Source organism: Erpetoichthys calabaricus, chromosome 16 (assembly GCF_900747795.2).
Source record: "Erpetoichthys calabaricus chromosome 16, fErpCal1.3, whole genome shotgun sequence".
NCBI lineage: Eukaryota > Metazoa > Chordata > Cladistia > Polypteriformes > Polypteridae > Erpetoichthys > Erpetoichthys calabaricus.
In genome coordinates, this window is record NC_041409.2 from 97,377,161 (window position 1) to 97,403,216 (window position 26,056).

Consider the following 26,056-nt stretch of genomic DNA (forward strand, 5'->3'; position numbering starts at 1 on the left):
TATAAAACACGAGCAGATTGGTCATTCATGCCTGTGCAGTGTGGTGTATTGACATGATGGTAAAAGATTCACAGGCCTTATACTTAAATATGTAATATCGGGAGAAATGTGTGTCAACTGAGCCATCTCGGACCACTCCAAAATGACGTTTTGTTAGTCGGTCACACCACAGAGGTGAATAAACGCTTTATTACTGGTGCTTTGTACGTGTTATGAAGACCCAAAGAAGTGTTTGTTAAGGGCCTGGTGGTAAATAAGAGTTAACGAGCAATAGATCCATTTTTTGCAGTACCTCAAGTAAAGTGTTACTGCCAGATTGTAATTGTTTAGCTTATGAATGGCGAGAGTAGCTGCATTTCAATATCATATCCTACACAGGCCTGATAAATGAACAGAGACTTTGCATTCATTCTCAACAGAAGTCCATCCATTTTCTAACCGTTGTTTGCCTCCAGAATCACACATACAGCATTGTGGAATGTGGGAGGAAACTGCACCACTGGTGGAGTTAATAATAATAATAATGATTCTTTACATTTAAATAGTGCTTTTCTTACTATTCCAAGCACTTCAGAGAGTGGGGAGCCATTTTGACCACCACCAATATGTAGTATGCACCTGGATGATATGACGGCAGCCATTTTTTGTGTCGGTACACTCACCACATGAGCTGTATGGTGGTAAGCGAGAGAGACAATTAGAGACGGGCGATGATTAGGGGGCCAGAGTGACAAGGTCATGGTGGGCAGTTTACCCTGGACATCGGGATACACCCTACTCATTATGAAGGATGCCCAGGGATCTTTTTTGACCACAGAGAGTCAGGACTTCGGTTTGACATCTTATCTGATGGACGGTGCCTTTTTTTTTTTTTTTAAGCACAGTGTCCCCATCACTGCACTCGGGGATATTAGGATTCATTTTTTTCCACATTAGCTGTTAGGTGGTGAAATGGCGAGAGAGAGAGCCAATTAGAGAAAGGGAATGATTAGGGGACAAAGTGACTAGGCTGAGGACAGCCAGGACATTGGGATACATGCTGCTCTTTACGAAGAATGCCCAGAGATTCTTTAGGACCACACAGAGTCTGGAACTCAGTTTGACATCTCATCTGAAAGGACGGCACCATTTTTACAGTACAGTGTCCATATCACTCCACTGGGGCATTGGGTTCCAGATTCACACCACAGGGTAAGCGCCCCCTGCTGGCCTCACTAACTCCTCTTCCCAGGCTTTTCACAGATGGTCTCCCATCCCAAGTACTGGCCTGTCTTAGCTTCAGGTGGATGACCTCTTCTGAAGGGCTGGTGGTATCTAGCAAGTACAACGGGAACAGCAACATTTATTTTTTTCCATAGCACATTTTATACAAACAGTGTAGCTCAAAGTGCTTTACAAGACAACAAAGAGAAAGGTACATAAAAAGAAAAACAAATAAGATGTCCCTTAAGTAGCAAGTAAATAGTGAGACGAGGTGCATCCGAAGTGGCTGTTTGACTTGTGTACAATAGCGATGAAATGAGTTGCTCCATTTGTTAATACCCAAGTTAAATTTATTTAGCGTTTTGATCCTACAAACCACAAAGCACATCTCTCTTAATGACACGACATGTACTGCATTAACAGAAACACAATGCAATTACAGCAATACAGGTGCCATGATGAACACAAATGCTATTTCAGTCTCAGTTGTTAGGGGCAATACTCATGAAAATTAAATAAAAACCTAATATGTTACAAACGTAACAAAAGCACATACAGTATTCCACATAGTTGAATGGCACCTTGGCGAATGTAGTGTGGCCTATCAGTTACAATTCAATGACTACAAGTAACATCAGTCTATTCATTTTATATTTGTGGATTTGCGCACATACTAGACGATGACAAAAACCGATCACTCGTTTAAGATGATCTGAAAACAGAACAACCAGAGTTGTAAAGTAAAAACTGACAAGTCTGATTTCACACAGGAAGCCTTGAAGTTGGGACAGGTGTGGACAATTAAAGTGCCAGAAGTTGGTGACATCTGAAATTGGAATCAGTCTGAGGCATCCGTTTAAATATTAATCGTTAGTAAATTTATTTTACCAGCTAAGGATGCAAATTTAAACCTTACAGTAGCAAAATGTTTCAAACCTAGTAGAGGTATTCTAAAAGCACGTTGTTACAAAAACGTCTCTAAAGAGTTTTGTTTAAATGAAAAGATTCTGAATTATCTTGGAATTCGGTAATTCTACAGTACAGACATAATAATGTTTGAATTTTTTATTTTTAGTACTGCTTTTAAGTGAAATCCTTACAGTTACACAAGACAAAATGTCAGAGATAAATCGGCTAGTCCATGTTGATAATATTCTTAAATTTAAATATCTAGGATCAGAGGTAGCCCATGATGGAAAAGTAGATGTAGAGAGAAACCATGGAGTGCAGTGTGGATGGAACAATTGGAAGAAGATCTCAGGAGAGTTGTGTGATCAAAGAATTAAGGTGGAGGTTAAAGGGGAGACGGCAGTGAGACCAGTGATGGGGTGTGGAGCTGAGACCTGGGCAGTAAACGGAGCTCAGCAGGTGAAGACATCGGATGTGTCAGGAACGAGAATGTTGAGTTGGATGTGTGGAGTTGCAAAAAAAAAAAAAAAGGACAGAATAAGAAATGAGACAATCGGAGGTACAACAAAAGTGGGTGAGAAACCTGAGAAATTACAGGATATGGACGTGTGATGAGGAGAGACGATGAATATGGGGGCCGCAGAGTGATGGGAATGGAAGTACAGGGGAAGAGAAAGCGAGGAAGGCCAAAGCAGAGGGGGAATGGATAAAAGTGAAAGAAGATCTGAAGGTTGCGGGTCAGGAGGTGCAAGTCTGAGCTGTTTGGAGAAGGTTGATCAACCATTTCGATGCCACATGGAAGTGGGGAAAAAATGAAGAAGAATAAGCCATATGGTGATACCTCCCACCACACCCCTCGACCAAGATTATAACAATAAAACAATTTGATGGAGTAATACGTATGTCTGTCACAATTTATAATACAAGTCTTGAATTTGTAATTTGGTATTTATGAATGACTGTACTGGTTTATTTAAATGATAACTGGGCAACTATTTGATTGATATACCACTATTTTAAATTTGCTGTGAGCAGCCGAAAGAAGAAGAAGAAGAAGTATGTATGTATTTTATATTCTACTAGCTGTCCCTCACGGCTCTGCCCACATAGTAGTGAAACAGGACAAACTTTATAAATCAATAAAAAAAATGTAATTCTGGCCAAGTGGAAGGTAGGTACGCTCCGACTACAAACGTTGGCACTGTATCTGATCATGTTCAGCTCTCACGGGAGAGCGTCCCCAGTATGGGGAGAAGAGCATGTGGCCGTTGAGCAGCTACCCTCTAAAACACATGGAGCTCTGATCTCTCTCTCAAAAACGTCAAACGTTACTCCTTAACAGTCTCTAGATGATAATGTCTGTTGAACAAACAGGTATCGCTAGCTAAGCGGAGGCGAGGTGCGCTCCAACACGTGGCGAGGGGTAGAGCGACCCCGCCCCCACCCCTCCCCTCCCCTCCCCTGAGCCTGCTGCATGTCTCTCAGATTCGCGCAAACAAATCGGTGCCGCAAGGGAACTATGATACTTGGCGTGATGAGAGACGACGCAAAATCAACCAGAATGTTCAAGCAAATTATAGAAAAAAACCCGATCTAAATACGTAAAGTAGTTCTCTTCTGAAAAGTGGACAGACATACAGACAGATGTTGCATTTTTTATATACTGTATATTGTGACACTAGGGGTCGCTGTTGCCCCGTAAAACCCACTGACAACACGTCCAAACACCAGGTAAAAAGTCCCAGTAATATTTTTTATTATTATAATAATGTGCACAAAGCACTTCCACCTCCACAATACTCAATAATCAATAATAATAACAATAAATCGACAATAATCAACAATAAATCCTCCTCTCCACCCAGCAGCCCATCACACTCCTCCCCCCCCCCCCCCCAACTCCGGCTCTCCCTGCTGGGTTTCCCACAGTCCTTTATTTAGTCTGTGACTCGGAAGTGCTTCTGTCCTTCAGTCCATGTCATTCCATAGCACTTCCGGGTCAGATGGAAACTCTTATTTTTCTTCAGCCCGGAAGTTCTTCAGTTCTTCTGTCCCCGTGACTAGGGAGTACTTCTGGGCTATAGGGAAAACAACAATCCCTGTGCCTCCCTGCAGCGTCCCCTGGCGGCACCCACGGTATCCAGCAGGGCTGTGAAGCCGAAGTCCATTTTCCATGATGCCCTGCGGGGATCCGAGGCACCTCCATGTTGCAGTGGTCTAGTGGTCTGGGGGTGCTGGCTGGGATAAACTGCCGGCCCTCTCTCACATTATGTATGCATATCTGTGTGTGTATGTGTATATATATATTATGTATGTATGTATGTATTTTGACACCTGTAGGGGTGCGTGCCAGCCGCCCAACCTGACACAGACAGACACGAGGCACACATGCCAAAAAGCCCACGCTTTTCTTCTCGGCACAGCACCTTATACGGTGCACAAATCACCAAAATGGCTCAGTCCCTTCTTTATTCTTTCCTTTTCTCTCTCGTCTCTGCTCCTTCCTTTGCAAGCTCTGTCCTCCAACTCCCGATTCCAGCTCACAGACTGGAGTGATGCGGCCCCTTTTATATTGTGCTCCAGGTGCTCCTTCATGATCTTCCTGCTGCATGGGTACCCAGAAGCACTCCAGGTGCGCCCATTTTCTCTTCCGGCAGCACTCCCTGGTGTGGTGAAAGTGCTACAGTCCATAGCTTTGGAATCGTCCTCCATGCACCCTCTCGTATCCCATGGTAGGTATTGCCTCTCTCCCGGGCTTGTCATCCCCCAGGCGTCCCAGCTGGGCAAGAACCCATCCGTCCGCCACAATATATAGATGACAGAAAAAGGCACACTATTGCCCACTTGAATAATGGGAGTGCTTTTAATTAAAAGGCTAATGAAGGGAATTTCTGGTATCGAACAGGCACAGAGTATCATGAAATGACACTGGCATTGGTATTGAATACAGAAACCCTGGTGATGTGACATCCATAGTGTGGTCGTGGCCTTACTTTTGGACAGGGACGCTGTTGTCTGAAGGCCGTTGCCATCACAGTCATGTCACGTACTGTATGTAGTATAATGCTGAGTGACTCCACACTACTTGTCATCTGCCATGTTGGTGAGGCTGCAGTATGTTTTTTTGTTGCTGATTGTTTTATCTTTTATGCATAAATTATATTCCAGGCACTGGTACTTGTCGTCCTTGTTTTGTGAGACGCTTTCGTTTTTCTCTTTTGGTTTCCTTACTATGTGTATTAGCGTATGTTGTTAAGGTATTGTCACTTAGTTGTCTTTGCTGTGGGCACCCAAGTGAATTTCTTAGCTGTTTTGATGCCTGCCTTCCCCTGTAATTTGGCACGCTGGTTTATATTTGCATTTGGACCTGCTAGAAAACAGCTTTGTGAACAAAAGCAAGAGGAGTCGTAGCCCCACGTATCGTGTTTGATAAGCATGTTTAAGAACAGAGATATCCCAATAAGATGGTAAACATAGCAATTTGTTTTACTTATAAAATGAGTATGTCTCTCATTCAGCTTACACACCAACTAATCATATTTGTTAATGTAATTTAACTGCTCTGAACCTTTGCTGAGCAAATATTGAAATTTGTACGAGGCAAAAAAAAAAAAGAATGTTTCTAATGATTGATTTTTTTTTTTTGGTGGTATAAAAGCTTCTGGCTAATTAAAATAAAACACAAGACATATACGAAATGCAATTAGCCGCCCATTGTACATGTAATAAAAGTACGGCTCGTGTATTTGCCTTCCTCATTTTAATATGATTTGCATTAGTGCTGGGGGTGTTTAATGAGCAAATTCCAACTAAAGTGTGATATTGATTTTCTTTCTGAACTTTGTAATGGCTTACTGCCGTCTCCAGACTCGCTGTTTATCATGAAGCTGTCTTCCTGAAGGAAGTGCAACTGGCCTTTCACATAAAACAAGCTCATCAGGGCACATAATAACCTAACGAAACGGGCCAAGGGGACGCCTACCGTCAGACACCCTCCTGGAGTCAGAGGAGTTGGCGCGTACAGCAGAGAGCCGTTGAGTTGGCTGCGAAACAGTAAGTAACTGAAGAGGTCTGCATTCACTTTCAGTATGAAGGAAGGCAGCCTGGAATTCTCATCGAGAGCCCACTCCTCTGCAGCTTGCATAAGCCTTTTCAGCCTGGCGGTAAAAACCGTTTGGACGCGGGTTATTGTGGTTAATGTTTGCACAGTTTGCATGTTAGGCGTGAAAATTGATTGAGCTGCCTTTTAGCGTACTGCACGTTAACAATACCTTTTTCAGAAGCACTTCTCGAATAAAATATAACAGATAAAAATATACGAATATAATTGTCTCATCAAGGACAAATCCCTAAGTGGAGAAAAATAAGCACATTGTAGCCACGGGTGCATAAGGCAGGATCGAGCACAGGTCAAACACGTGCCGAAAGAAATCTCTCAGTCTGAAAGTTGGTTTTTAAATATTTAGTGAAAATTCAAAGCAAACATTCCCCACAAGAAAAAAGAAAAAGGGTTACACACGTAGAATAAAAGTTAGAAAATGACAAAAAATATCTCTTCTCTAAACTTAGATTTTTCTTGTCAAACTTTAGTTGTTTCTACACTTAAAGATGCTTTACTTCTTCTTCAGTACGCTTTAAACATATGGCGCCGCACGTTCAATAGAGCACATTGTCTTTCATGTTACTGGGCACATAAGGCCTGATTTATAACCGTGTGCCCTCAACGCCTTACACACAGCAAGGCAGGTCACTAACTGAGTATAACGTATAGTCAGACAGGCATGAAATAATTAGAATACACCAATTCATATCAACTTATTGGGGTTGTAAGAACCTCCCATTAAATAGATAGATAGGAGAGGCACTATAGGATGGACAGTAGATAGATAGATAGATAGATAGATAGTGTGAGAAGCAGCCCGGACATCGTTTGTTCACCCAACACACGTTTATTATTTACAATATGTACAAAAGTCATAGCACAAACCCAGTGCCTCCAGCACCAATCCCCCAAAGTCCAGGCCTCTCTTCTAGTGCCTCACTCTTCAGGCCGCCTCTACTCCTCTCCAAGACAACTCTCGTCCGTTTCCACCCGACTCCAGTCTCTGTCTGAAGGGAGGCAGCCCCTTTAAATAAGCACCCAGATGTGCTCCAGGTGCTTCCCAACACTCCTCCGCCGACACTCCCCTGTGTGGCGAAGTGCCGGCTGTATCCCCGGAAGCACTCTGGGTGTCCCTGCTCCTCTTCCCCCCCAGCACTTCCTGGTGTGGCGGAAGTGCTGAGGTCCAGGGCTCTGTAGGCACTGGGGCGCCCCCTGGTGGTCATTACAGGCCCCTAGTATCTATCTATCTATATATCTATCTATCTATCTATCTATCTATCTATCTACAGGGTTGAGCTTTCCAGCTCTGTACCCGTGGCCCCCAAAGCAACCAGGGCAGTCGCCCCCTTGTGGTCTGGAGGAGGCACAAGCCCTCCTCCAGTCCTCCTGGGCGTCCCAGCTGAGTACCATCCCCATCCAGGTACCACAATAGATAGATAGATAGATAGGAGAGGCACTATATGATAGATAGATAGATAGATAGATAGATAGGAGAGGCTGCAGATGTTCTATCAGACGGTTGTGGCGAGCGCCCTCTTCTATGTGGTGGTGTGCTGGGGAGGAAGCATTAAGAGGAAAGACGCCTCACACCTGGACAAACTAGTGAGGAAGGCAGGCTCTGTTGTTGGCATGGAGCTGGACAATTTAACATCTGTGGCAGAGCGACGAGCGCTCAGCAGGCTCCTATCAATTATGGAGAATCCACTGCATCCACTAAATAGTATCATCTCCAGACAGAAGAGCAGCTTCAGCGACAGACTGCTTTCACTGTCCTGCTCCACTGACAGATTGAGGAGATCGTTCCTCCCCCAAACTATGCGACTCCTTAATTCCACCCGGGGGGGGGGGGGGTAAACATTAACATTTAACATTATACAAAGTTATTGTCTGTTCTTTACCTGCATTATCATCAATCTTTAATTTAATATTGTGTATTGTATCAGCATGCTGCTGCTGGAGTATGTGAATTTCCCATTGGGATTAATAAAGTATCTATCTATCTATCTATCTATCTATCTATCTATCTATCTATCTATCTATCTATCTATCTATCTATCTATCTATCTATCTATCTATCTATCTATCTATCTATCTATCTAATCCTGCCGACTACACTATCTATCTATCTATCTATCTATCTATCTATCTATCTATCTATCTATCTATCTAATCCTGCCGACTACACTATCTATCTATCTATCTATCTATCTATCTATCTATCTATCTATCTATCTATCTATCTATCGGATAGATAGATAGATACTTTATTAATCCCCGAGGGGAAATTCACATACTCCAGCAGCAGCATGCTGATAAAAACAACATTAATTAAAGAGTGATAAAAACACAGAGCAAGGTGGAGAGTGTGAGGCAGACTATGAACTAGTATGCAGGCAAACATTTAATGTGACTTAAATAACTAGCAAATAACTCTTACACAAAATGAGAAATAAAGCATAAATAAGTTTTTATAAGGAATTCTTTTGTTAAAGTAACATTTATTATTTCATTTTCTTACTGTGACTTACCCCATGTAGTTTGTAGTGATGGGCAAGAAAAAAAAATGTAATCTCATGTTTGAATGGGGATAACAACATTTCTGTTAGCATGGGGAGCCTATGGTGAGCAGCGCTGGACGACAGTATCAAAAAGCGTCCATGAAAAGACCTCACAGTGTAACTCATCAAGTCATCCAGTTGTATGCTCGCCACGTACAAAACGCATGCATTTTTTGCTAAAACACTACTAACTAAATCCCTCTGGAATGTTAAAATCATCTACATACAGGAAGCCCCTTCACACCACAGAGGCGAGAGGGGTGTCACACTTTTTGAATTAAAGACCTAAACTTTAACCCCACTATTCATTGGTCAAGAGTGCTGTCTTCATTTCCAAAGCACAAACCTGTGTGTGAAGGGCTTCTTGTTTGTGGATTATTTGAATTTTTCAAGTGTTCCTCAATCACTGTAGTGTCTAGTTATTTGTCCAGGTGGCACTGGTGCCATCGTAGAATACCATGAAGAAACAAAGAGAGGGAAAGGATAAATAAGAGGCAGTCATTTGGAGCTGGCATCGAACTGCTATACTAGCAGCTTGAGTAACAGAATAAAACATAAAGTCACGTGTGAGCGCCAGACGAGGAAGGTTTTTCTTCCTGAACACCTTCAAGTGTACCTTAGGATTTTATCTGCGGATCATAAAAATCATCTTTGCATTTTCTCATCACTTAACGTTTTGCTGCAGTTGTGTGTGTTTGCGATTTTTGCCATATGGTAAGTATGCATATACAGTACAACATCCTCAGTTGGAATATCTGTGGTGATCTCAGAATAGTGCCGCCACTACTGTGTTTTACACCAGCCATCTAGAGTGCTTAGATCTTCTGGTCAGTTGTCTCTTGTTGTCCCTCGTACCAAGTGTCCAACTAAGGGGGACAGACAGGGCTTTGGCAGCTGCTGCTCCTCGCCTGTGGAACTCTTTACCTCGTTACATAAAGGAGTCGTCTACAATTGAACTGTTTAAAACGAGATTAAAGACTCATTTCTAGTCACTTGCATTCCGTGACCTCCAGTAATACTGATGGTTTCCTCATTGCGATTATATAACATTACTTTTATTTATTTTTATTTATGTTCATATATTTTTGTTTCTATTTATGTTATTTGTTTTTTCTTTCATTCTATTATTGTAAAGCACTTTGGCCACAGCATTCCTATGTTGTTTTAAATGTGCTATATAAATAAATTGACATTGACATTATCTGCTCTATCAATTTTTGGGATAGCAGATTTGTGATTTTTTTTTTTTATGTGGACAATTATTGCATTTACTGTAGCTGGTGTAGCCGGCCTGGACTGTCCTTTATCTTCATTGCTTGTTTATATCCGCAGCATTTACCAGTGAAGTCGTGTAAGTTATTACAGGTTATGTCGCTACATACAGGAGGCAGGTTTTCCAGAATAACGTGTGCTTTTCTTGTTTTACAGCCCTTGTGGAGGAGATCTACCAGGCCCAGAGGGAGCGGGACCAGGCCATGATGGCTCGACTGAGGCTGGCAAATGAAGAAAGAGATGAAGCCCTTTTGCAAGCCAAGCGACTGGAACAGGCTATAATGGAGTAAGCATGGCATTGTTAAACTCCATTTCTTATGCCTCTCACTAGCATTGCTTGTTGGTTTTGGGGAAAATAGGGATCTTGACCGTTCTCAAAAGAAATTCCATTTGTCTGTCTTGAAGAAAATCTCTAGTGCTGCAGCATTTGCTTAGGCGGTGGGCACTGTGTTCGTTTGCCATCACTTAGGAGACTGCATTGTTCTTCAGGCAAGGGACAAGGTGAATGAATGGAATTGGGGTGAAGAAAAGAGAATCCAATATCGACTGTTTTGGGAATAAATCAGAGGGGTGTGACATTTCATAAAGGAGTTGGTGCGCACAGACTACAAGGTTGTCAGTCAAGACTTGCACTGTATAGGAAATCAATCAAGACCTTGAGCCCACTAGATATTTACCACCCTGTCTGAACTCGGGCTAATTAATGTGATTTTTGGGGGGCTCTTAAGAAGCTGGACCTTTTAAAATGAAAGCTGCATTGTCTGCAGTGAAAGGGTACTAGGCAGTGTTTGCTGTCGCAGTTTAGAAGTAATTAAATTTTTACTTAAGGGAATACAACTTTCTTTAGAAAAAAAAAAAATCTATATTCCAATAAGCCTCAGATGCTGTGGAATGAAGGGCTCTTAAGAAAAACTTTGAGTTTACAAAATCATCTTTTATTATCTTTTTGATTTCTCAGACTTTTTCCCGGATATTTTATTTTTAAATATGAACAATCCTGAGCTAGAAAATAAATGGATGTATCGTTCTTTTTTCCAGGGGCTTTTGTGAAATGAGAATGAGTGTAGAAACATAACAAGCAGAAGTCTCCTCAAGGTTTAGAAACTCCATAGATGTTCTATTGTCATGCGGACCTTGTAAAAACATTTTTATTTATGTGGCCAACTGTTCCTGATCTTGATAGTGGACTCAGTTTAGTTTTATCCAGGCATTAACTATTAAGGCGAGTGCATAAAGTGAGGGCTGATAACAGTAGTGAGCACAGCAGACAACTGGGACAAGATGGCTGCTTATAATAACTGGAGAAGAGACCAATACATTTGGACATGTCCTGCAGTGCCATTAATAAAGGTGAATGTGACAGTCACAGTTGGGATCTTTAAGAGATTAAACCCTAAATGCACAGAGTCCCATTAATTTCTCAAATGTACTAATACACAATGTCGTAACCCGCCTGTGACTGCAGGTGTGCTGCTTGTAGTCAGGACCGTAGTTGGAAAAAACAATTCGGATATACCACGATGTTAAAATTAAAGAAGGTATCGTTAATTACATCCAATCCTCTTTCAGCACTCTTAGGGTGCAAACATATATATACAGTCATATGAAAAGGTTTGGGAGTCCCTCTCAGCCTGCATAATAATTGACTCTCCTTTCAACAAAACAGATAACAGTGGTATGTCTTTCATTTCTTAGGAACATCTGAGTACTGCTGTGTTTTCCGAACAAAGATTTTTAGTGACGCAGTATTTAGTTGTATGAAATTAAATCAAATGTGAAAAGCTGGCTGTGCACAAATGTGGGTCCTCTTGTCATTGTGCTGATTTGAATGCCTGTCACTGCTCAATGCTGATTACTTGTAACACCAAATTGGTTGGATGAGCTCTTTAAGCCTTCATAGACAGGTGTGTCCCATCATGAGATATAAAGGTATTTAAGGTGGTCAATTGCAAGTTGTGCTTCCTTTCCTTTGACTCTCCTCTGAAGAGTGACAGCATGGGATCCTCAAAGCAACTCTCCAAAGATCTGAAAACAAAGATTGTTGAGTCTCCTGGTTTAGGGGAAGGCTACAAAAAGCCATCTCAGAGGTTTAAACTGTCAGTTTCAGCTGTAAGGAATGGAATCAGGAAATGGAAGGCCACAGGCACAGTTGCTGTTAAACCAGCAGGTCTGGCAGGCCAAGAAAAATACAGGAGTGACATACGCGCAGGATTGTGAGAATGGTGACAGACAACCACAGATCACCTCCAAAGACCTACAAGAACATCTGGCTGCAGATGGTGTATCTGGACATCGTTCTACAATTCAGCGCAATTTGCACAAAGAACATCTGTATGGCAGGGTGAGGAGAAAGAAGCCCTTTCTGCACTCACGCCACAAACAGAGTCGCTTGTTGTATGCCAATGCTCATTTAGACAAGCCAGATTCATTTTGGAACAAAGTGCTTTGGACTGATGAGACACAAATGGAGTTATTTAGTTGGAACAAAAAGCGCTTTGCATGGCGGAAGAACAACACCGCATTCCAAGAAAAACATCTGCTACCTACTGTCACATTTGGTGGAGGTCCCATCATGCTGTGGGGCTGTGTGGCTAGTTCAGGGTCTGGGGCCCTTGTTAAAGTCGAGGGTTGGATGAATTCAACTCAATATCAACAAATTCTTCAGGGTAATGTTCAAGCATCAGTCACAAAGTTGAAGTTATGCAGGGGTTGGATATTCCAACAAGACAACGACCCAAAACACATTTGGAAATCTACAAAGCCATTCATGCAGAGGGAGAAGCACAATGTTCTGGAATGGCCGTCACAGTCCCCTGACTTGAATATCATCGAAAATCTGTGGGATGATTTGAAGCAGGATGTCCATCAAATTGAACTGAACTGGAGAGATTTTGTATGGAGGAATGGTCAGAAATACCTCCATCCAGAATCCAGACACTTATCAGAGGCTATAGGAGGACAGCGTCTAGAGGCCAAAAGGAGGCTCAACTAAATATTGATGTCATATCTCTTTTGGGGTGCCCAAATTTATGCACCTGTCCAATTTTGTTATGATGCATTATTATTATATTGCACATTTTCTGTTAATCCAATAAACTTAATGTCACTGCTGAAATACTACTGTTTCCACAAGGCATGTGAGGTATTCAAAGGAAGTTGCTAGTTTTGAAGCTCAGCCAATGATAAACAAAAATCCAAAGAGGGGTTCAGAAACTTTTTCATATCACTGTATATATATATATATATATATATACATACAAGGTGTGATTAAAAAATATGGTGAATGCTGCTGCTGAACGTCATCCAATGGAAAGCCTAGGATATTCATGGGAAGCGACACATCGAACCTTAGTAACAATGGGTGACAACTTTCAAGTTGTTTGGTGCAGTCAGTCGGTTGAGAGAAGGTGTGTTTTAAAGTGTGACGTAAATCATGGATCGCCAACAATGTTTTAACGTGATATTTTGACAATGCTCTGTGTCACACATCGATTCTGGTACGGTGGTTTCTCTCAAATAAAAACATTAGGGTGTGTCCTCGTCCACCTTAGTCACCTGATCTGGCTCCATGTGACTTCTGGCTCCTCCCCAAAGTCAAAATGACCATGAAAGGTAAACGTTTCGAATCGATTAGGACAGCGCAACTAAAGACACTCACGATAGAGGACTTCCAGAACTGCTTCAGAAAGTGGCAAGAACGAGAGGATAAGTGTGTTCAAAGCAAGGGGGAATATTTTGAGGGGTGTTCATGGCAATTTGTTTTTTACTGTAATATTTTTCTTTCAATTTAAAAATTCACTGTATTTTTTGATCACACCTCGTAGAGTGACAAATAAGTGGGCACAAAAATATCAAGGCTATCCTTCAAAAAAAAAAAAAAGAAATAGGGCTTAGCAGCCTTAACTACTATTTACATGGGAAAAAAAACCCAAATACGGCTCTGCAGCAGCCTTCCCTCTAAGAAAAACAAATAAGACTCCCTCAAATTAAACAAAGCAAGGGTCAACACCAGCTTACTGTTTTTTTGTTTTTTAACATAAACCCAGAACACGCCAGCCACTGAGCCACACAATCTCTCTCACCACTGTGCTCACCTCTAACTACTCTGGAGCGCGGTCCATTCTATGATGGACTTAAATAATAGAAAGCTATCCCATCTCGAGGTTCGCTTCAATAGGACATCACCATTCTTATCCTTAAGGGCGGGGATATAACAGCATTATCTAAATCACGACAAAAACTAAATCAAAACTGACATTAACACACTTAACGGTTTTCTACCAACCCTCAAGTCACAAAACACCAATGATATACCAAACCTTTCCTATCAAAAATAAGCCTGACACCAACTGCACCCCCTAATACTTGGGTCTTCTGCATACCCACGTGAAGTCGCGTTCATACAGGCAGCACACCACGTTTAAAACTGACGAAGGCTCCCCACGCAAAACAACCTGCCGGCAAGCAGATTAAAAAAGATTAAACCACCGTGGTGATCATGAAGCCCTCTGTGACGGTGCGTTTAATGACCGTCGCCTTTGAACAACTGCTATATGTAACGTGAAACAGGTAAATACGTGTCTCACAGAGCATACACTGGCTTCTCCTACAACCTCGTCCACGGCATAGGGAGATTCATTATTCCTGTTTCCATGAGACTCACAGTCTCGCACCCAAATGCAGCAAAGCACGATGCTTGAGCACCTGCCAGTATACCTGCTATTTCTTTTGCCTTTTGTCAGCCATTAAAATTATACTTTTATGAAGTATTAACCATGGCACAGGTCGAAGACAGGTAAGAGAATATTTTTTAAAAATTTGTTATCTCTTGCCCTGCGTGCACCTTTAGCTCCTTCCCTTGGTATCCACATGCGCATGAACCTCTCTTGACAGGTGGTCCCACTCGTAGAGCGCCTTCCCTTAAAGCCTCCTTCTCAGGCTCGGTCATTGAGGCACCTTTCTTACCTCCTGTTCCAGTTTTATACTTGCTGTCTTTGAAGGCGACTCTTCTCAGCGCGCTTCACACTCGCACTTCCTCTTTCTTTGCGTCACCAAAGCCAAACTGATCAGTCAGATTGCTCTGAAGGACTGGACACCCAGACCTTAGTGTTTTACTATATTGTAGATAGCATCACCCCAAGGCAAGTGTCTCCTACAGTATTTGAGCCCTAGTCCCTAACATACAGTAAATATCCGCAGCAGTAAGGAGACCAGGGTTTGCGTCTTGGGTGGGTCCTCCCTGCGTGGAGTTCACATGTTCTTCTAGTGTCTGCGTGGGCTCCCTCTGGGTGCGCCGGCTTCCTCCCACTGTCCAAAGATATGCAGGTTTGGTGGATTGGCGATGCTAAATTTCCCCTAGTGTGTGTTTTGGGATGTGTGTGTGAGTTCATCCTGCAATGGACTGGCACTCTGTCCAGGGTTTGTTCCTGCCTTGCACCCTATGCTTGCTGGGATAGCCCCCTGTGACCCTGTTCTGGACTGAGTGGGTTAGAAAATGATTGAGTAGAAAAATTCTCTATATAGTAGATGTCTGTGTTCCAATACATCCTCTGAGTGGCTAGATGATGAGGACCCACAATGTTAATTGCATGCGAGTTTGTACCCTTCGTACCGTTGTCTTCTTTAGGCTGCCTAAGGTTAGACCATAGTTAGCGTAGAAGGGACATTCAAAAACTTTTTTTTTTAACTCGTATTTATTAAGACATCACTTGTCTACATAGTCACACTCCTTTGTGATTGCAATTTTCCCAGCGTCATACCAACTTTTTAATGCCATCAGCAAAAGATGTTTTTGGTTGAGCAAGTAGCGACTGATGCACCACTGCTTTCACATCATCATCATCACGTGGCTGTAGCTGCACATCCGGAGCGCTCTCTGCATCCGTCACACTACAGGGTGTCCCTAAAGTCTGGACAAAATATATATTTTCAATAAAAAAAAAATTTATTTCATTGAAATATTCATTTATAATATCTTCAATGTAATTTCCACCATTTGTGATGCAAAGTTTGATGCGCTTTGCGAGATCCACATGAACCCGATGTATTAACTCTGCCTGTTAAATTTAAACCTACCAACCACCTTCACCACAGCGGAAAAGCCAGCTGGGGTCTCTTCTGGAATGACGTGCATTAAAATCAGCTGCTATCGTTCGATATGACCATCCTTCATGTCCACTGAGAAGAACCAGTTCAATTCTTTCTTTTTTTCGACAAACTCATATTTTAATCTGTGGGGCGAAAATATAGTTAGTTATAAATAGTGCTATTTCCTATGTGTTCAGACTTTAGGGACACCCTGTAGTACGGCCATTTCCGAACACTTCAATCCACTCCTAGACGACTCTACGAGAGAGAACTTTATCCCCATACTGAGCACACATGAGGAGATGAATTTGTGCTCCCGGCACACCTACCCACAAAAAGGCATATGACAGAACGCCGTTCCTCTTTGGTGCAATTTCAAAGTTTCTCAGTCCATCTTCACCACAGGGTGACAACTACGATACTAAACTGCAAGGGCAGCTGGGTTGCCAGACAGAACTAGTCACATGACACTGTCAGACGCGACCGATTACTACTCCTCCCACCTTCACCGTTTCCAACGAAAATATAGAAGTGCTGAAACTCGTATAAACCGAGAAGTGTCTGTGTCTCGTTGCTGTATATGCAATGATCTGTTTTTCTGCTTTGATTTTATTTATTTGCAACATTTTCAAGAATGTCTTCTTAGGGTTGACACCACCTTTACACCTTTCTTACACTGTTTATTTAATCTGATCACCTAAACAAGAAACTGGAACCATACCGGGACTCAAGAACAGGATTAACTTCAGTTGTGACAGCAGAGCTATACATAGAAAAAGAAAATGGCCACATAATAGAGAAGCCATGTTTATTTTCTTTCAAGCAGATTTCTCACGTGAATTTTAATAAAATAGAAAAGTGGAAAAGAAATGTATCGTTAATGAAACCCTAATTGTCATTCAAAATGGAATATATTCCAGAGGTGTGTCATTACCAGTGTAAGTACTTAGTGAAAGCTTTAGTGAGCCTAAGAGAAATAAATTCTTTATGACGGTTGGGATTATTTTTTCAAAGGATAGTATGAATAATTACTTAACTTCCTCACTTGACTTATGATGCCAGATAAGGAGAAAAAAAAAAACGCTGAAAAATAATGAATCGACATACAGGTAAAATTCCGTTACAATGAAATTTTCATTATAACAAAGTATTTTTATGGTCTCGACAGTTTGCCCATATGACACGAGTCTATAGAAATCTCGTTACTACGAAATACATTCAGCAGATATTTTCATTACAATGAATTGCCCAAAAGACCTTGAAATGCTTGAATGAATCATCCACTGAGCAGTTAGTTGTGCACAACGATCCCCAAACAGAAACACTGTAAAAAAAAATTTTCTTTCTTCGAACTTTTTTTGTACTGTTTTTGTTTTCGGTGGTTTTCAGTGATACCTTTTGCTTATTGCTTGTCAATATTTGAAAAACATTAATTGAAATTTAACTCATTGTCACCCTCCTATAGAAATGGCAGACACGAAAAAACGATAACAGTTCATATTAGAAAAAAAAAACTTCAATTTTTGCTCCCTCTCGAAGAAAAATGACGTTGCCGGTGAATTCGGAATTTCGCCATTGACACTGTCAACTTTCTTGAAAGACGGAGCAAAAAAGAAGAAAAATCTCGGGTTGCAAACGTATGTGAACTGCTGCATTTGAAGACGTCGATAAAGCCGTTTTTATGTGGTTCAGTGACGCTCGATCAAGAAACATTCCTATTAATGCGGCACTCATTCAAGAAAATGTGAGGTTTCTAAACTCTCTTGGGACCTCCCCCAACTAGACGACACGCCGAAGAGCGTCCCGAAGTGCGATCACCGCGTCTGTGGAAAACTGTTTATCTGTTGCCAGGGCAACAGCAGGCTCACAGCTCTGATGCAGCTCTTGACCAAAGCAAACAGAAAAGATCTCGATGGATGATGCAAGGAACCTTGTAAATGCAGGGCACAGGATTACTTGGCCACTATCCTGGCCACAATCCTGCCTGACTGCTGTGTCTGTGTATAGGAGAGCGGTAGATCCCGCCGCTACAATAAATAACCCTGCTGTTCCTGTTTCAAGCAGAATAAAGCTGGTTTTGCTGAAGTACTGAGACTTAGCCTCATGTTTTGGGGTGCAAGACAGGGACTTATACCACGACCCCGATCTTTTAGGATTTGTGCTTCACTGCAGTGCTGTAAGTCTACTGTTGCCCTGCCCCAGCAGCGGACAATCTTCCACAGATGTGGCAATCATGCTTCAGGACGCACTTCAGTGTGTCGTTCCCGTTGAGTGGGCGATCGTGTTGGGGATCCCAAAAGAATTCAGAAACCTCACAATATGAAGAAGTAGTAAAGGATGATTCAGCTTCTGATTGATAACTGTGCTGTCCACAACATGCTTCCACATTTAGATAATGTTCGCTTTGAATTCCTCCCACCCAATTGCACAGCAGTGCTTCAGCCATTGGATTTGGGCATCATTCACACCCTGAAAGTGTATTATCACAAGGAAATGCTGAGAAAAATTCTCGTCAGCGTAACTTGTAGACAGGAGGAGATGAAAATGAACGCGGAAGAAGTTATTGAAATGATTGCAAACACCTGGACACAAGTTAAAGAAAGCACTATAGTAACAAATACATAATCTCATCACAATGAAACTTTCATTACAACAAAATATTTTTTAGATCCCTGGCAGTTCGTTGTAACGGAATTTTACCTGTAGTTGATTTACCTTGTCATAAATAACGTTATTTTTAAAAGTAATGTTTTCAAATAAGCTCCACCGTTCCCAGTACATTCTGTTTGTAAATTGTTCAGCATATCCCAGTTTTCTTTTGACAGCTCCAAAGTACAAACGTTGAGTCACGTAGCTAAAACATTCCTAAAAAGTGTTACGTGCTGTTTGTATTTTATGTGGCTGACAGGACAACTCTGGATGAAGAATTTGGTGAGCGGCCTAGTCTGGAAGGTTTAATGATTACTGCCTGACCATGTGCTAAACACAGAGGTCTCCTCCCTAGTCTCGCCCTTTTGATATTTTCTGGTATTCTTACAGTTTTCAAGGGTCTAACAAACATGTCCTTCACAGTACCAGTCATTTGAAATTTATCAGAGTTCTTGAAAATATTGTTATGAGAAGGAATTCTTCCTCATCGAGGCAAGTTAAACTTATAAAATCTCAGTTACACATTCAGATTTAATTTATGCTGTAATGGCCAACATGCGATGAGTCTCTAACGTGTTGTCCATGGCGTGTCCGTTAGCATGCCACACTGCCCACAGCCCAGTGTATACCTCCAAACTCTTTACTCTCCAGTCACAACACCCCCAAAAATCAGCTCATCCCTTCACCTCACAAGCTTGGCTGTCATGCCGTCCTCTCTCCTTCTTTCTTATATGTCTTTTCAATTGACAGTTATCCCAGTTTGATTGTTTTGCAGGTTTGGGGTTGGGTTATCATCAGAAATATTCAGAATGTTTCCTTACTGTAGAAATTAGTGTTGCACGGTATACCAGCACTGGGAATGTACCGAAAAACACAAATTTTAAATGGCACCAGCATTTCAGGATTTTCAATACTGGAAGTAAATATCAGCTTTTTTCTCACCACCTCCACCACCATCACCATGACACTCGCTGTTGCAGTTATGGAAACATGTCCATCTCATAAACTGTACAAAATAAAACTACACACTTTGAAATCAACCAGAACCTCATGGATACCTTGTTCGCGGACTTCAAGGGGAGGACCACCCCATTACCCCAACCGTTTGCTTCCACGCATCTTCAAAGCTATCAAAATGGAAGTGGTCTGCTGTGCAGTGCAATGGCATGGCAAGCAACAGAGCGCTATTACTAACCAGGGAGACGATCGATAGCTCGCCGCACCAGGGAGGCTGAAGTAAGACAAATGGGTTAGAAGTTATCTGGTCTTTGCTTCGGAACCATTTTGAAACTATGGTAAAAATCAAAGTGCAAATATATTAATTAAAGAAAGAAACAAACTTATCCCCTACTAGGACAAGTTTGATAAAACCTCTTTGAGACAGGAACCAGGCAGGAGGAAGCTTGTCCACTATGTCCTTTATTTCTCTTCAGCAAATGTTGAAGTTTGAGCATTCATCACCATAGTCGGTTACAGGATGATCAAAATAGTAACCATTTCTGTAGTTCTGTTTATGACGTTTCTAAAACAGATGCTCATATATTTCAATGTGCACTGCAAACCAAAATACTTGACTACTTCTAAGTTATTCTCTCATAGCTGCTATCGATATTGAAGTACATCAGCGGCATTGTTTATAGGCCGCACCTCAGATCACATACTACTACAGCAAATAACGCGCTAAATAGAGGGCAGTATATCACACTCTTTCAGTATCATGGACCCTGTGATCATCAGAGGTGACTGTGTGCAGAGAGTGCAGACCTATAAATACCTGGGAGTGCAGCTGGATGATAAACTGGACTGGACTGCCAATACTGATGATCTGTGCAAGAGAGGACAGAGCCGACTATACTTCCATAGAAGGCTGGCGTCCTTCAACATCTGCAATAAGATGCTGCAGATGTTCTATCAGACGGTTGTTGCGAGCGCCCTCTTCTACGCAGTGGTGTACTAGGGAGGCAGCATAAAGAAGAGAGACGCCTCACGCCTGGACAAACTGGTGAGGAAGGCAGGCTGTATTGTAGGCATGGAGCTGGACAGTTTGACATCCGTGGCAGAGCGACGGGCGCTGAGCAGACTCCTGTCAATCATGGAGAATCCACTGCATCCACTAAACAGGATCATCTCCAGATAGTGGAGCATCTTCAGCCACAGACTGCTGTCACTGTCCTGCTCCACTGACAGACTGAGGATATCATTCCTCCATCACACTATACGACTGTTCAATTCCTCCGGGGGGTAAACGTTAACATTATACAAAGTTATTGTCTGTTATACCTGCATTTTTATTACTCTTTAATTTAATATTGTTCTTTATCAGTATGCTGCTGCTGGAGTATGTGAATTTCTCCTTGGGATTAATAAAGTATCTATCTATCTATGGGATCAGCTGTGGGCTTGCCACGCGACTTGCTCCTCATGCGGGGTTACAAACATTTAAAAGATTGAGCCGTGGGCCATCCTGTGGTCTCTCACTCTCCTGTCTCTTTTCCCCCAGTCAACTTCCACTGCTCCAGTCGTTGCATCCAGCCCGCCGGATCCTCTTGATGAAGAAGATTTTGTGTTCTTTTAAGCAGGAGTCGAGCCCGGTGTGTCACATTTGACTGCTGTTCCCCGCGAGGCCGGTTTGCCTCTGTAAGAGACTTGTGTTTGTAACTGGCAGAACAGCAATAAAGTTTCTACTCCTTGAACTCACCTGTGCAACTTTGTGACCCAAGCTTGACAACACGCTGGGTTCATTTTATCATACAATCATCTGGTAACTCATCACAGACATGTCCATAACCCAAACTGGGTTGCGATTGATAGTTTTAAGAAACACTGCTTTGAGCTGTTAGCTTGTTCTTGTGTAGGTGTCCATTTAGTCGTGCGTGGCTCACATGGGGTAGAATTGTCACACCCTGTCCTAATGGAGTGGACTTGTTTGAATGTGTTCCCACCTGAATCACCTGTACTCCATCAACTTTACATACGATCGAGCTGGTGTGATAGAGGTGAACGTATTTATTAACGTTTTATAAATAATGTGTTCAGTTCCTCTCCATAATATTGGTCAAATCCCAGCTGACTCAGGGTTTTGTTAATCTTCAGACCACTTAATGCACAGTTTAAAATTGCTAAATATGAGAGTATTTTTACTTCTATTTATTTTTACATTTGTAAAGTATGTCCGAGTTATTTGGGTTGTTTATTTTTAGGAATTTTCCGTCTCTATCTTGACACTTTTTGGATGGATTTGATGGGGTTTGCGGTTGCCCGTCTTGATTTGTACGTACGGCCTTTTTTTAATTTCCTGTGGAATGATTTTTTTCTGTCTTATATTTTTATAATATTATGTCCATCTGTTTTTGTCATTTTTAAACCGAGTTTTCACTTTTTGGATTACGCATTTATTATTTCACATGAGTGATGACGTCTCTGAAACGACACCACCTATTATGCTTAGTACTGATGTTGACCCTTTCTACATTCTGTTACGACAACAACAACGTTTATTTCTGTAGCACGTTTTCATACAAATGATGTAGCTCAAGGTGGAATGCCTAGAGGGGGCTGGGTGGTCTCGTGGCCTCAGAACCCCTGCAGATTTTATTTATTTTTCTCCGTCTGAATCCTACTTTTATTCTATGTTAATTAGGATTCCCTAATTTTATTTTCTTATTTATTTTGCCTTTTTCTCTCTTTCTTCATCATGTTAAAGCACTTTGAGCTTCAAATTTCATTTATGTTGAGTAGAATGCCCAGAGGGGACTGGGTGGTCTCATGGCCTTTGAACCCCTGCAGGTTTTATTTTTTTCTCCAGCCATCTGGAGATTTTTTTTTGTTTTTTCTGTCCCCCCTGGCCATCGGACCTTACTCTTTTTCTATGTTAACTAATGTTGTCTTATTTTAATTTCTTATTTGTCTTTTATTCTTCTTTTCTTCATTATGTAAAGCACTTTGAGCTACTTTTTTGTATGAAAATGTGCTATAGAAATAAATGTTGTTGTTGTATCATTTGTATGAAAATGTTGTTGTTGTTCCCCGCCCTCAACATTGCTTTACGATGAGACTTCTCCAAGACTCTCGTCTCAGTGTGACCTGAATACAAAGATTATGCCGCTGCAGTCATCTTTAGGCCGACAGCACTATTTCTCTTTTTACGTAAAACTTATCCTCCGACCGATTTAGCGTTATGGGAAAAATAATTTTGAAAGTGAGCTGTGGTAACTGGACACTCATCGACTGCGGCTAAGACACTTGACGTGGAGTTTCTTGTGGCCACTGACCTCCTCACCATCTCTTCCTTTCCTCATCCATCCAGTCAACTCTTGTTGATTTCTCGATCTCCGGAATGATGAGATCGTATTTCTTCACGGCGGTTGACATCGTTAAATCGTAAAGGTGCCTCTTGCTGTAATCCAAGCGTTCAGTTGGCCCCAGCTTTGACGTAATTAGCTATGCGCGTGAGGTATGAGATGCAAGTGGCAAATGATTGGAGGCCCCACCCTCTCTTCCTACATGGCAATCCCCGAGCGCCAAGAGTATAATTACAAATGTCTATTTTGCTACTGAAGAAGCTAATTCCACAAGAGGGACAAATGATCCTCCAGCAGAAGCTTTCCCCTCATCTTGGCACATATGAACAATTGATCCCTGTAGTCATATATAGCAGTAAACATTAATAACTTAACAGTCCACTGTCAATGCTCAAAGAGATGGAACGGCATTATTGAAGGCTGCAGCTGAGCAGGTGGCACTTTAATATGTTCTGTGTTATGATCGACTCCAAAGACTGCTAGAATGCAATTACTTGAGTTTTGAAAGATTTGGGAAGTGATCTCATTTTGTTGTGCAAAGGAAAGGCAACTGATCCAGCTCTCTCTCTATGTCCCTCTCTTTCTTTCTTTTCTTTTTTTTTTGTCTCTCCCCCCCCCTTTCTTCTTTTCACTCTAGGCTGGAGAATATTAACCCAGAAGAAAATGACACGGTAAGCCGCTCTCTTCGGAGATTTCCCTGTGTCACTCTCTTATCATGCAGGCTTAAGCACAATTGAGCGAGCGATTTCAAGTGGAGAAGCAGTTGAGGAAAGAGAGTAATTGCGGGACTAATTAGGTGCATCGGTTGCTTCACTATCCGTAACTTGATAATATCGGTCGACTCATTTGCATTTCATATAGAAGTCATTTTCTGTGAAGTGCGAGGCCCGTCAGAAGCCGAGTGCTTCAGTGCATTGGCAGAGCATTATGAATCTCGTCACCTGCTGTGCTGGCAGTGACTGACACTTCTCTCTCCTGTTGATTCTCACATTTTCAGAGGGCCGTGGCAGCGGGAGACAAAGAAAGTTAGGGCTGAAGTAGACGTTTTTCATTCTGCCAGAGCTTAGTTGGAGTCTTGTGTAAATTCACGTAAACTGTCAAATGAAAAGGGCAGCAAAGTCTCCCAACTACAGTTGTCCGTTTTTATTGAGCGGTCACATTTTTCTCTTCTCGCCGTGGTCTTGATCAAGAAGATCACAGGTAAAGAATAAGCTGACAGTTCCATTGATTGTGCATTAGCTGCATAAACACAAATGATGTTTCGTACGTGGAAGAACATGAAAAGTCGGATCGGGAATACGCTCGTCTGATGATGAGCGGTGAATTGTACCTTGCTGCCAGTTCTGACGTTAGACTTTTAAGACAATAAGAGAGGAGATGCATGTTTGCTCAAAAGACAGCTCTATTCAGTGTACAGTAGGGAAGCTAAAATGTACATAATGTTATTAACAAAAAAATTAAAACGTAAAGGGTCCACACACCCCCTGAAAAGTATTCTGTGTGTTCTTAACTGGCAGGCCTTACAGGAGTTACTGAACCAAATCCAAAATGCAGATTCCGGCCTAACCATCGAGAAGAGCGGGGCTGTAATCGTCGATCGAATTCTGAAGACCAAAGAACGGAAAAAGAAAATCACAGCCGAAGAGATGAACGCCGTAATCGAAGAGAGGGAGGCCGCCCTTACCAGAGTAAGTGCCTTGAATGAAAACCAAACAAATTTTAGCTGATTTCATGTTCATGCATTGCTGACCAACATGCCAGCGTATTTACTGCACGAGTCAAGCTTGAGTACATTAGAACATTCTAGACGAGAACGGGCCATTCAGCCCAACAAATCTCGCCAGTCCTCTCCACTTATTTCTTCCAAAAAAACATCAAGTCGAGTTTTTAAAGTCCCTAAAGTCTTACGGTCCACCACACTACTTGGTCGCTTATTCCAAGTGTCTGTCGTTCTTTGTGTAAAGAAAAACTTCCTAATGTTTTTGCAAAATTTCCCCTTCACAAGTTTCCAGCTGTGTCCCCGTGTTCTTAATGAACTCATTTTAAAATAACAATCTCGATCCACTGCACTAATTCCCTTCATAATTTTAAACACTTCAGTCAGGTCACCTCTTCATCTTTATTTGTTTAAACTGTAAAGGCTCAGCTCCTTTATCTTTCCTCATAATTCAACCCCTGTAGCCCTGGAATCAGCCTAGTTGCTCTTCTCTGGACCTTCTCTAGCGCTGCTATGTCCTTTTTGTAGCCTGGAGACCAAAACTGCACCCAGGACTCCAGATGAGGCCTCACCAGTGTGTCATAAAGCTTCAGCAGAACCTCCTGTGACTTGTACTCCTCACGTCAAGGCGCTATATAACCTGACATTCTGTTAGCTTTCTTACTGTCTACCACACTACTTGATCGCTTATTCCAAGTGTCTATTGTTCTTTGTGTAAATAAAAACTTCCTAATGTGTGTGTGAATTTCCCCATCACAAGTTTCCAACTGTGTCCTCGTGTTCTTGATGATCTCATTTTAAAGTCACCATCTCAATCCACTGGACTAATTCCCTTCATAATTTTAAACGCTTCAGTCATGTCACCTGTTAATCTTTATTTGTTTAAACTGTAAAGGCTCAGCTCCTTTAATCTTTCCTCATAATTCAACCCCTGTAGCCCCTGATCAGCCTAGATGCTCTTCTCTGGACCTTCTCTGCTGTGTCCTTTTTGTAGCCTGGAGACCAAAACTGCACCCAGTACTCCAGATGAGGCCTCACCAGTGTGTGAATATAAAGCTTGAGCAGAACCTCCTGTGAGTTGTACTCCACACATCAAGGCGCTATATAACCTGACATTCTGTTTGCCTTCTTTATGGCTTCTGAACACTGTCTGGAAGTCGATAGCTTAGAGTCCACTACAACTCCTTAATCCTTCTCATGAGGTGGACTCTCGATTTTCTGACCGCCCATTGTGTATTCAAACCTCACATTTTTACTT

The 26,056-nt window shown here is 41.9% G+C and overlaps 1 protein-coding gene across 2 annotated transcripts in view; it reads left to right on the top strand.

Moving 5' to 3' along the window:
- mipol1 (mirror-image polydactyly 1) overlaps positions 1-26,056 on the top strand; it is a 295,842-nt gene that overhangs the window by 144,510 nt on the left and 125,276 nt on the right. For both annotated transcript variants that reach the window (XM_028821473.2, XM_051920033.1), the window contains 3 exons: positions 10,201-10,330; positions 23,719-23,752; positions 24,599-24,769. In XM_028821473.2, the coding sequence (XP_028677306.1) occupies positions 10,201-10,330; positions 23,719-23,752; positions 24,599-24,769 (335 nt within the window). The remainder of the gene's footprint in view (positions 1-10,200; positions 10,331-23,718; positions 23,753-24,598; positions 24,770-26,056) is intronic.